The sequence below is a fragment of the Zingiber officinale genome, chromosome 7A, assembly GCF_018446385.1.
Source record: "Zingiber officinale cultivar Zhangliang chromosome 7A, Zo_v1.1, whole genome shotgun sequence".
Taxonomy (NCBI): Eukaryota; Viridiplantae; Streptophyta; class Magnoliopsida; order Zingiberales; family Zingiberaceae; genus Zingiber; species Zingiber officinale.
Window position 1 is genome coordinate 112,993,624 of NC_055998.1, and position 12,833 is coordinate 113,006,456.

General features: G+C 37.9%; 2 protein-coding genes across 3 annotated transcripts; both read right to left on the reverse strand.

The window, feature by feature from the left end:
- Window positions 1-193: 193 nt before the first annotated feature.
- On the reverse strand, window positions 194-9,507 carry LOC122002046 (asparagine synthetase domain-containing protein 1-like). 2 transcript variants are annotated; one of them, XM_042557074.1, is made up of 16 exons: window positions 9,390-9,507; window positions 9,217-9,315; window positions 9,013-9,127; window positions 8,697-8,912; window positions 7,688-7,881; window positions 7,447-7,582; window positions 6,883-7,221; window positions 6,716-6,795; window positions 5,972-6,086; window positions 4,568-4,673; window positions 3,310-3,403; window positions 2,407-2,600; window positions 1,712-1,811; window positions 1,522-1,638; window positions 735-791; window positions 194-625 (listed from the first exon to the last, which is right to left on the reverse strand). In XM_042557074.1, the coding sequence occupies exons 2-16, from the start codon at window positions 9,310-9,312 to the stop codon at window positions 518-520; spliced, it is 2,067 nt and encodes a 688-aa protein (XP_042413008.1). In that variant the 5' UTR covers window positions 9,313-9,315; window positions 9,390-9,507; the 3' UTR covers window positions 194-517. The 2 variants fall into 2 exon arrangements, with proteins under 2 accessions (XP_042413008.1, XP_042413007.1); XM_042557073.1 differs by having other exon boundaries at window positions 9,217-9,498.
- Window positions 9,508-11,538: 2,031 nt separating this feature from the next.
- LOC122002049 lies at window positions 11,539-12,752 on the reverse strand. The gene has a single exon (XM_042557082.1). The coding sequence runs from the start codon at window positions 12,647-12,649 to the stop codon at window positions 11,705-11,707; it is 945 nt and encodes a 314-aa protein (XP_042413016.1). The 5' UTR covers window positions 12,650-12,752; the 3' UTR covers window positions 11,539-11,704.
- Window positions 12,753-12,833: the final 81 nt, after the last annotated feature.

Consider the following 12,833-nt stretch of genomic DNA (forward strand, 5'->3'; position numbering starts at 1 on the left):
AGAGCTTTGTTTGCTTGAGATGGTGTGCAAGTTATATTAACTTCAAAAAATTAAAATAATAACTAGAATTGTTTGACTAAGGTTAATTCATCAGGATACTTGTGAGATAACTCAGACAATATTTTACACAAGATTTCATCAGGAAAAGGATATTCATTCAAGACACCAACACAAGATGATTGCTTCGGAAGTATTTTCTTCTATTTGATTATCTTGTGATTCTCAAAGCAAACTGTAAAGAGTTCAACACATGATGATATGGCAGTGAGTGTCTAAAACTCCAAAGGATAACTAGATGCAATACAAATTGGGGCTCAGCTGAAGCTACAAAGTGATGGATCTTGTAACAGTTCGAGCAGAAGCATGGGTTGCTGCCCGGCTGCTTCCAAAGTTTTTCTTGAATCAAATTGTAAAGAGTTCAATATGAGATGAACTTGCAACGTCTGAAACTTTGAGAGATAATTAGATGCAGAATCAAACGGTGCTCAGATGGAGATAACAAAGCTCCAACTTAGTGTTAGTTTATCAATTGATGGATGTCAACACTGCCAGCAGAAGCTTGGTTTGCTGCCCGGTTGCTTCCGAAGTTTTTTCGATTAGATTCTCTTGCAATTCTCGAACCAAACTGCAAAGAGTTCAGTACAGGAAGATATCACAATTTCTTAGTCGGATGCAAAATAAATTGGTGGTCAGCTGAAGCTAACGTCAATCTAGACAAAAAAAAAATAAAGCACCTGGATGGCCCTCTTTGGCATTGCAGCAGCTTGCTCTAATCCAAGCAACCGAGAAACCTTGAAGAGATAAAGCAACCAAATTCAACACACCTTGACACAAATTATGTCTCTACTATCTGGAACTGGTTACATTAATTTGACCATTAATCTTTATGCAAGATTGTTAGTAATATTCAAATCAATTAAATTACTTTTTATTACATATTTAATTTTTTTTTTTGTCTACCTCTATCTTCTATAGCTTCTACTCTGTGTGTCTGCTTGTAGGAGAAAGAGACAGAAAGGAAGAGTAATTGGGAATGGACTATAGCTTCTACTCTGTGTGTCTGCTTGTAGGAGAAAGAGACAGAAAGGAAGAGTAATTGGGAATGGAGTTTGTCATTCCCAAACATGCAGGATTTTAGTGTTCCCATCAATATTCAATGTTTCCTACACTCTTCCATCCTGTCTCGTTGTTTTTCTCTTCTATCGAATGTAGACAAGAGAATCTTGCTGGGTTACCCTTTATTTCCTTCTATTTGTTTTTCCCACTCAATTTGGCACACGCCTCATAATAGATTCTATTCTCGTAACTAGACTCTATCAGTCATCTTTTTCATAATCAGCCTATATTTTCTCATTGATCTTTTGTTTTTCAAATGTGTATACATATACGTCAATGTTTAAAATTATGCATATAAAAAAAATGCTTTTATCTGAATATCCTACAGGAGTTACAAGACAATTATTATATACTAGAGAATCTACAACAATTAAACGAATTGTAAATTCCAATTGCAGGACAAACCTCTCTGAGGATCTTCTTGTCACCTATCCCAACAGGTCTATCAAGGTCAGCAATATCCCACAGAGGGAGCTCCAGTAGAGTTCTAATAACATCCTCGTCGAGAAATGGGAATCTAGCCTGAAAAGCGAAAAATGGTATAAGCAAAAAAGGTGCAATAGGAGGTTTAGTGTTAATGGAACAAAAAGAATACCTCCTTTCCTCGATCAGAAATGCATCTGTCATCCCTACCCATATTCCTTTTCCAAATTCTCTGCACATCTAATCTCATTTCTTCATGAAGTGCAACCCAACTGAAGGCTCAAAGTAATGTAAAAAAAATTGCATTAAAGGATTACTGGATACGATATTTGAGTAAGTAGTAAAAAAAAAGAAGAAGAAAGCATTATGCTTCGGGAAGTGGATGTCACAAAGTGAGTTCGGATCCTCTGTCCCGAAATATCTCTGTCCTGTGTCCCCTTGCCAATTGGACGAATCATATTACATCTCAAGGATGTCTTGCACATCACGAGGATACCGTACACATCTTAAGGATGTCATGACCGTCCGATCGACAAAGGGACATGGGGATAGAGTTATTTCGGGACTGAGGATCTGAACTAGTCACAAAGTACCATGCAGTGAAACAAAGTAACAGATCAATTATAAGTTTAATAGATCACAGGTATAAACTCTTTTCAGCACAAGAATAAAAAAATATCAACTACATAAGATTTTATGAACAAAGTCAATACATGCCAAACAGAAATGGAAGGCATGCCTAGTAGTAGTATCTGTAGAATGTACATAGAGTGTTGAGTTTAAGATTAAGTAATGCAAGGAAAGGTATATATAATCAAGAAATTGGAGAAAGAACAGGAAAATGCATCTATCCCATGCCAAACATACCCTCCAAGCCTATACTTCGTCCTATGCCTGCCATACCCAGCACATTGCTCATCAGCACCAGAGCCAACTATAAGAATCCGGGCAGATGACTTATATTGATATCTCTGGTTGTTATTTTGTAAATTACAAAGGCTCCCATCCACCCAGCCATCACCACCAGCAGCCAACCATAATGCCATCCCAATATTAAGATCCTGAGACAACAACCATCATAACCAAACCTTTGTTATATTACAAATGCATTTTCTGATCGTCATGGCATGTTAAACATGAATGCAAATTGCCTACGGACAAGAATGGGAACTGACAAATAAGAGATATATAGCATTTAGAGAGAACAAAAGATCTCATGTGGCTCATTTTGAGAAGGGAACCACATGCCTCCTTCAATAAGAGATAGAGAGGATTTTTTGGAGTTTTGAATTAATCATGATCAAGTATTGCTCATTGAGGTATATAATACACCTACATACATGGTTTATAATTCAGTTCTCCTTTGATCATAACTCTACTTAACCATTACTTTCACGACCTTTGCATCACTCAACTCCACTACTTGGATAACAAATTCAAGGATTTACTGCATTCCATGATTGTCAAATACATTAACTTAGAGATAAACAAACAACATTTTCAGTAACCCAAACAATTTTCAATGCTAAAATTTCTCATGCAATCACTTTGAACCCTCATATAAGCTTTTTTTAGTTTTTTACTTTCCACAACCTGACTAAAACAGACTCAAGTCTAATTATGACCCAAACAGAATAGAACAACCCTCATGTATAAGTAAAATAAAAGAACCGACAAGAACAAGATTTGGAAACAATCTAAACAAGAGGGTTGAGAGAAACTGGACAAGATAAGAAACATATTTCTTAACAACATCAATGAAAGAGATACCATGTAGGTCTTTGCTGGATGTATCAATGATAATAAATGCTTTGCTTCACATGTCAAATCAGAGAGAATAGCATCAATCTCCACCAGCCTCCACCTGTTATCTAAAGATGCCAATAATCAGAATGAGAAATAAGCAGATTTATATGACAAGATGCCTTATTTGTTAGATCTAAAAACATCACCAGTTATATGAAAAACATTTAATGGAATACCCAAGACATTAAGAGATGGAAGAGCCCAAAACAGAGGAAGCCCAAATAGAGGGAGATGAAAAGTCTTAATTTACTAGTTTAGCTTGCAAGCCTTGCAAATGGCAAAATGAAAAGGTTAAATTCGACATTTCTCCCATATTCTCTTCTTTCATATCATTTTAAGTAGGCAAAACAAACAAAACAGCTCCAATGCCTCTTCCTTCCCTTCTTCCCTCCCTTCACACTATTCCTTTCTCTCCCTCTTTCCTCCCCTCAACTAGAGACATCATAAGTCTTTTTGTATTCTCTCTAAGTCTCTAACAGAACCCTGTCTGACAAAGGGAAGAAGAAGTCGAATAATAACAATATGTAATTGCTGGAAAAAGGAGCAACAATTTGAATCTTCCAATTGGCATGCACTAATTAGGATTTCTAATGGTAGAGGAGAAATTTTTGAACTCTGGTGATATGGTACATAAAAGGCATATTTCAATGGTTGAAGGTCAATCCTGCACATCCACAGCCATTAAGCAGATAGAATGTGAAGAACAGCCATATAAAATGGTAAAATGGACTAATATCATGAACAAAGGAAATTATATAAGCTAAACAGGCAGTTGCTATGTTTTAACAATGAATAGTTTCTAACAATCATTCTTGGTTTCTTACATTGCGAAGCACATGGATTAATTATTAAAAATGGAGACATTTGTTTCATAGTAAAGAAGTCACCAAGCTGTAATCTTGATTTTTAATGACTCAATGCATGTACATTGATGTACCTGCAGTTCCAAGGATCTCAGGGTTCTGGAAGGACCTCAAAGTAGACAGGACAAAAGAAACAAAATTCTCCAAGTAGGGTGATTAAGATACACAAATTGCATATACCAGCCAAAAAAAACATCCTATGATGCGTTTGTTTCTTGAAATGAACATTTTGTATGGACAATGCACAAATAACATCTGATCTTACATCAAAACATCAAAAGAGTACTATTTTAAGCAGACTTGTAAATGCATTCTCTTGGACAAAGTCACAGTATACATATACACTGGTGGAGATTTACCTTCTATGTGGAGCAATTTTTTGAAGTTCAGCCAATCCTGTCCTAGCAGAAACTCTGTCAGGAGCAAGCTGGCTATCAAAACTCACATTTAGCAAATCAATTGTGTCTGCAAAAGAATATAACAACAAACTGTTAGTCTTCACTCCTAGTTGACAAAAAAAGAGTATTTAATGAAACAGATAAAAAAACATATTAAAATTCTTATGAAGAGGAAATGAAGCTATAGTACACCTCCTAGTTGACAAAAAAAGAGTATTTAATGAAACAGATAAAAAAACATATTAAAATTCTTATGAAGAGGAAATGAAGCTATAGTACACACCCACACACTAGCGGAAAAAAAAAAGACAATTGCAAAGGACTCCAAGTTAATTAAGATACTCTACAGTGTAAAATACAAATCAGTTGCAAAAGATCTTCACCATTTTAGTTTGGATGAAATTTCCAGATTGTTAAAAGATTCCATCAGGAACATGCAGTAACAAAAGGATACAATCGAAAAGAAATTTTTTTCTATCAAATAAAAGCCAAAAAAAAAAAGGTAGGGGCTTGTGAACTGAAGGAATATCAGAATCTTGAAAATTTACACAAAGCACAGAAGATAGCAAGCCAGGCATAGAAGGCCTAAGTTTCTTACTGGAATATCTCCATATATGGTGTAAAAGGTAGTTCAGTATGTGATATTTATAGTTAGCCATGCTGGATGATATGGACACATGAAATAGAGCAAGAAAATTGCAGCCTATAGAAGTGACTGAAAGAAAGCAGTGTGCACTCTGTTATAAAGAAACATATCATTGTGCACTCATTACCTACTGTGAACAAATTGAACTGTGATTTGGGTAACACAGCAATGTGTTTGGCTTTTCATTTCACAAACTCCTATGTCCATAGAAGTTATTCTAGAAAGATTAGAAAAGGAACGAAAAAAGACCCATTTTTTTGAAGCAATCAACTACCAATTAAAACTATTAAGACAACTAGAGTTTCCTTTTATTTTGACTAATCATTTATATCTGTAGAAAAGCATTTTATCGCCAAATTGAGAGTGTATAAAATACAATACATATGTGTGGGTTCCATAGAAAAGTGAGCCATGATCTAGCATAATCATATCCAAGAATGAAGGATGTCATAGAGAAGTGACCCATGATCTAGTACAATCACATCCAAAATTGAAGTATCTCATGACAAGTTCAAAAAAAACTAATTTATTATGATAAAAAATGTATCCAAATGAAACAAATATGAATATATCATCAGGAATAATGCACAATGATCAAGCTAACATAATCACAGAAACAATGACTTTCTAAGATACATTATTGGCAAATTGATGAAATTTAATTTAAGGAGAAATCGCATAAGATGCATGTCATTGACATGTGTTTAAGATGAACTTACATCCAGGATCAAGGCATTGATCCAATATTGCTGCAAGTATCATGGAATCCAGCCCACCAGAGAAGAGAACAGCAATAGGTGCATGATCATCCATTTTGTCTTTCTGACAAGTTGCCTACTGTTGGAAAACTTTTATTATCATGATTTAAAATTACATCACTCCTCAATATAATAACACCATATATATATATATAGAAAATCATGGTGTCTAGGAGGTTTTCTTCAAAACACAAGTTCTACATGCAGGGTTGTAATTTTCAAATATGACTGGTCACAAACTAAAATTTCTAGAAGGCACATGGAAAACCAACTTGATGTTGGGGGGTCTACAAAAAAATGAGCATACTGATCTCCATCATCAGACAAACAAGAGACAATGGATCCCTTTCAGCCCATTCTATAGCAAGGTTGAATAATCAATCTAGCTAGCTTCCAGACAGATTAATCAAGATGAGAATCATGATAAGTTAAATTCATATCATTCAATTTTATTTAGACAGCTATTCAATTATATTGTGATCATGTCAACATTAACATAATAGATAAAATAAAAAAGATGACAGCACAGGCATGCACAGATGAAACAATGGCTTAAGAAAGCCAAGGATGCTAATTAATTTAACAGGATTCAGAAAATTTAGCCAGATAAATTATGAATGCTTACTACAAATTAAAAGTTAAAGCAAACAACGTCTGGCAAGGAGTTTATTGGAAAATCCCAATATAATAATTTATGACTTTTACCTGAATGAATCTGTTTACAGTCCGTCGCCTCACAGATTTTCTTAGTGCACTGAGTACTTTTTCTGCTGGCTGAACATCACCTGACCACCAATACCAGCATTCAAGAGGTTTTAACTAGAAAAATGCTTTCAAATGGTAAAAGAAACAGTTTGTCCAGCATTAGCAACCTGGCATGTGGTTATGAATATCTGAACTTGCTCGTGCATGATTCATTCCTTTGAGAAAGGCTGAAGGCAAAGCAAGTTGCTCTGGTTGACCTTGATGATGTTTGGAGGAAAACAATTCCATCTTTGGATCTATGGATGTTCTTTCCCATTTGACTAGCTTATTTAATGAAGTATCAATCCAGTTGTGCTTTCTAACCTCGCCAGCAAGATTTTTCTCAAGATTCACACTTGTCTCAAAAGCCTTAAAATGAATACTGTATATCCCACAAGGAAGTTCTTCCCAGTAAGAACCTATAGTAGTTGAATGTTCAGCTTCAGTATCTAGACTGGTTTGGGTGCCTACAAGCATATAAGCAATGATAAGAAAGACAAAAGGATGTTAACAAGAGTACCTGAAAAGATCATATTACAGCAACTATAAACAAAATATTTCCATAAAACAATTAGAAAAGAGGATCCAAATATCTAAGATAACATGCAGCTAGCTTAAATAAATAGTTATGAATCTGCAATGAGAAAATTTTATGAAACTAATTAGTAATGAATCCAAAATATTATACTTACAAGAAGCCTTCCTTATAGCTGAAGCTGGTGATACAGAAGATAGAAGAAGTCTTGGGTCACCCAAAGTAGGCCAGTGAACAAGGAGGCTTCGCCTTCCGAATACATCTCGCCCAAACCACAAGGTTCTTGATTTTCTCTATGAGTCAAATGTGTGAATAGTGTATTCAGCAGAGAGTTATACAAAAAGCATCAAAAAAATCTCATCCAGAGTATGCTAGAGGAAACAGAATAACTAAGCTACCTGCCAATATACCAAGGCCCAAGGGCCCTTGATCATCGAAATAGTCTCAGAAATGTGTTGCACCTTGGCCTCACTGCATGAACAAACTTTTTCTTTTCCATTGTCATTGCAGCAGCAATGTCTTTCCAATACATGCAAAAGAGTTTCAGCATCATTTCTATCATCACTAACATGAATTCCACCAAATATTTCACCTTTGGAAATGAAAAATGTAACAAAGAACCAATCTTGAGTCAAAGAAAAAATAAATATAGCACAAAACAGATCTGAAGGAGCATTAGATGAGGAAAATTAAAAGCGACATTACTTGAATCAACATTTTTCACATATAACAATAATCCAGGTAGCCGGACAAGTATTAAATATCTAGTGCAATAACTGTACAACAAGCTTGAACTAAGCCTAAGAACATAATGCAGGCATCGTCAATCTTCTACAATTTACCTTGGAATGCGGATAAGTATACATACATTCGTACACATATGTGTGAGTATAAAATAGGGAACCTAGGCACTTGACCAATTTACAGTTGAGTCATCCCAAGACTCTAGCCAACAAGCTATACCTTCAGAAAGAATGACATATTACAATAGTCCAAGCTGTAACTATATGAAATTCTGTATCATTATTGCAAGTATCAATTATTGATCAGTATGTCAAGCCATCAACAGAAAATTTTTACTATCATTAATGGAGATGATAGTCCAGAAAATTCAACTGAGGATTTAAAATGAATGGATTCTATGTACTTGGCATCCGTCCCTTGAATTTGGAACGAAGAAGGTTTCAACTTCTTTAAAATCCACGATTATAGCTTGGCTACAAGCAATATTGCGGACCTGTCACCAATGTCCCAAGTCATAGGCATTTAGATGACAAGTAACATCAGGAGGTCATTCTTATTGCAATCCACAGCAAAGTAAGAGTATCATATAGAACATGAAAGAACAATTTACATGGTGAATGCAATGGTAAATAATCAGCATGCCAGAAAGAATTTGGAAATCACCATTAAAGAGGAGAATATTTCCAGATGAATCCACCAATGGCTGAATAATGTGACTTACACCCCTCAGCTGCAGTGTTGCGCCTAAGAAATAAAGTTCCCCATATGATTGGCTATTACTATGATCACGTACTTTAACACCTTCAAATCTAGAACAGAGGTTTTCATTTGCATCTGCCTCAATAGATACATCCAAATCCTCCTCCACGCGGCCTTCATCTAAAAATCAAGTCTTTCCCAGTTAGAAGCCACAAGCATATACAATCGGCAGCATGTGCAAGGAAGTAACACTTAAACAGGATGTCCACAGATATATCACCGTGTTTACGAGAAGATTGTGCACTTTTTAATGTAAGGAAAACCTTTTTGGAGCCAAGGCTATCGGGTCCTCTTCTTCCGATCGCGTCTTTGAGATCCTCCACCACCAGAGCTGGCTGGGGAAATTAAAAAACGTAAGTCAGTTGTCATCTCGTCGATTAGATTTCACCGTTTGAGCAAGGAAGAGATTTCATAAGAGTTTCACCTCGTCGTCGTCGAATGATGGGGGGTCGAGGGATTCCCTGCAGAGATCACACCCGACGATATCGATTCCTGAAACAAGGAGAGCAATTCCGCACATCTCCTATGAAATTTAAGACAGCCGATGAGTTCGATCCGTGGAGGAGATGGAGCGAAGAGGAGGCAGGCGATCGAAACCTGAATCGATGAGGCAGCGTGAAGTATGGTACTGAAATTTTAAGATTCGAACTTGTAACCTTTTGATCACAAAGCAACAACTTTATCTTGCATCAAGCCTCCCCTTCTAATCCATCCTTGCTCAATGGGTCTAAAATACCCATGCTTTAGCACTTGGCATAACAACTCTGGGTGGTAGTAGTAGTCAGTAAAATTGCTTTGTTACCTATTCTATTAGGAACGGTAGATTTTTTTAGTCTATCATATTCGTGTATTTATGATCCATGTAACTATATTGATACCGCTAAAAGGTATTTTTAGTTACTCGTAGTTTTCGTTGGATCCCTGATAAAGTAAGTCTTAATTTTCATTTCCATAGATCTGGAAGAGGGTGGACATGTCGAGTATCCACCTGGGATCATGTCTTCTTAAGTATATTCTAGGTCATCTCCAGACCTAGTCAATAAAACTAATTAAGTTTATCATTTTTCTTAGGTTTATTCTGGATGTACAACTATATTTTGGTAGTTATTTTCCATTTCAGTTGGAAAATGCAGTCGGATGTTTGGGGTACTATAAGTGATTAAGAAGTAGTAACTCATATTACAGGAGGAAACTTTACGCAAAGTTATATTAGTATTAATGGGTGGCTCCGAGGTTTCTTATAGAAACAGACATCTCAGGTAATTCAGTCTTATGATTCTTCATTATTTGCATATGTTCTTTTTTTAGGAGCAATCGACCTAGGTTTGATCGGGTACGATTATAGTTTTGATGTGTATGTCAAAGAGTTTAAGTTATGTTTTATATATGTTTGATATGTGTGTTTGAGTTATGCAAGACTTGGTAAAATCACACACAAGAAACTTGGTGCAACCAAGTTTAGGGAAAGTTGATCCTATGGCTCGAGTTCTTGTGATCGGTGGAGGATGATGCATCCGAGAGATCGCAGAATGAGGAGCAATGAAGTGGGTCAGAGGGAAGCGGATTTCAAGACAACGTGAAGGATGACACAGAGAGGAGCCGCGAGCTCGAGTGCGTCTGAGGGACAAAGGCTGAGGAAGAGGACTTTAAGGACGACTCCAGATAGGATGAGAGTTGAGTGTGTAACCGGGACCAATCGACTGGTCAGTATACTAGGTAGATAATTGGGAGCAAACAAAAGCATTCTGTTCGTTCAGCCAGCAACGACCAATCGATTAATATCTTTATTAGTCGAGTGGTAAGTAGTTGTTATTTACCGTTATTAGAGTCCCTGATTCTGCGAAGTAGTTGTTGGTTGTATCCAACGATAGCATCAGTCGACTGGTGTGCAGGAACTGAGTTGATATATGATCAACTCTTTCCACTCTATTTAAAGAAACTTTGAGAGATGAAGGAGATTACTAATTCTTGCTAAAATACTCCAAGTCGTTCCTTGAAACTTCCAAGCTAATTCTTTCCCTTCTAATCTAAGTTTTTATCTGGTAAAAAGAAAGAGAAATTCGTGAGAGGTTTCACTTCATCGAAAAGGAGTAAGTTTTAGTTGAAAATTATCGAGGATTAATTTACCAAAAAATTAAGAGATTGTCCACCTAAAAAATAAATTATGGAATAGGAGCACAACCATATTACATAATCTTGTTAGAATTTTTTTTCTTTTTTACTTTATTTCAATTATTATTCCCTTGTACAACTAACATTTTAAAAAGAAAATCAAGTTGAGATGATCAAACTATTTAACCTCCCCTTAATTGACCATTAGTCCTCTTGAGATGGACTAGTGGCTAGTGTATGGGGTGTTGTCATAATTGACAGAAACACTGGGACGAATGAATCATTTTTTTGTCACAACAATCTTCAACATTTTTTTCTTGATTATTCATTTTGCATGGACTTTCAGTTTAATATTTTTATTAAGCGGCGGTGATTGTTAGCAAGACTCATTGAATCCAAATCTGATGTATTTAGGGGACAACTGAACATAAACCATAACCCCGGATATTTTTAAGACTATAATTCATATGTTTTATCGGTATACTTTTGAAATTATTATTATTAAAATAAAACTTGATTACGTTGAAGTTCGTCCATAAATCAGTTGCCTTTAAAATCATTATGCATTTAGCACAGTTGTCCACTAGATTTTATTGCTAAAACATTATATATGAAAATGAAAATTGAAGTCGGAGATTAACAACGGCAGTGTATGTGATTTGATTTGAGAGGCCTGGAAAGAACCAAAGATCATGAAAAAAATTTACAAAGATACTTCTTAAAATCTACGCATAAAGATCTTTTAAGATTCGATAAAATCTTCCTTTGACTGTACTTTCTTCAACAACTCCACTGCGATCTCACCGGCGAATCACCGAAACAGCATGCGGCACCGAGCGGTCGTGAAACGGGAGGGAAACGTACTCCCATGCGAACTCCTCGGCGATCTCCCCGGCGAGCTCCCCATGCAACGCCTTGCAGTACATGTACGCCACCACGGCCGCCACCATCCAGTACAGCAGCAACGCCGCCGTGATCCCCGTCGCGAACACCGTGCGGGCGATCGCCGCCGCCGCCGCCATGCTCCCCGGATTTCCCACAGCGCAGCCCCACAGAGTGAGCCCGATGGCGACCGCGAAGAAGAGATTGAGGCACAGGGAAGCGGGCCGCATCCCCTTTATCAGGTAGGCGCTGCGGCGGAGCGGCGCAAAACCCCAACTCGATTCCAAAATCGCGATGACTCCGGCGAGGAAGTAGGTGAGATGGAGGTGGAGGAGGGCGAGGAAAGCGAAGGCAGCGAAGATGGAGTAGAGAAAGGGGGAAAGGCGAGGGGGGAGGTGGAGAAAGGTGAGGGCTTTGAGGGAGAGGAGGAGGAGGGAGGCGAGGAGGAGGAAGAGAGTGGCGAGGGGAAGTAGGGCGGCTGCGAGGGTGGCGGTGAGGTGGGCGAGGCGGGCGGGGAGGGAGCGGAGGGCGGGTAGGATCTTGACGGGGCGGCCGTAGAAGCCATGGTGGGCGCTACCGGAGATGGCAGCGGAGGCGGAGAGAAGGAATAGGGCGGCGAAAGAGAAGAGGACAGGAGGTGCAAGGGATGGGAGGCGGTGGCGATGGGAGAAGAAGAGGGAGGAGGTGGAGGGGGCGGAGGTGAAGAAAAATGAAGGGGCAGCAACGAGGATGGAGGAGAAAGGGAGGAGGAAGAGGACGGAGAGGGCGAGGAAGTGACGGGAGTGGGCGGCGACGATGCGGTGGGACTCGGAGATGACGCCGCCGAGGAGATCGGACCACGTCGATGTCGCGTCGCGTGCCATCGGTGACGGTGGCCTTGTCTTTTTCTCGCGGCGAGAAGAAGAAGAAGAAGAGATGTAGGCGATAACAAATACTTTACGTAATGCGTAGAAAAAGGTTGGGCCCACTGATATATATATTTTTTTCCTTGGGGCACTTAACGTGTCGATGAGATTGCTAATTATTCTTTCATTTGCATATTTTAAA

Bases quoted from the DNA above. Each gene is read 5' to 3' on its own strand.
- LOC122002046 (XM_042557074.1), bottom strand. From the start codon at position 9,312: ATGTGCGGAATTGCTCTCCTTGTTTCAGGAATCGATATCGTCGGGTGT. The intron at 7,882-8,696 runs GTGATTTCCAAA...TCATTTCCAAAG, and splicing joins AAATATTCTCCTCTTTAATG to GTGAAATATTTGGTGGAATT. The intron at 6,796-6,882 runs GTTGCTAATGCT...ATTGGTGGTCAG, and splicing joins TATTCATAACCACATGCCAG to GTGATGTTCAGCCAGCAGAA.
- LOC122002049 (XM_042557082.1), bottom strand. From the start codon at position 12,649: ATGGCACGCGACGCGACATCGACGTGGTCCGATCTCCTCGGCGGCGTC.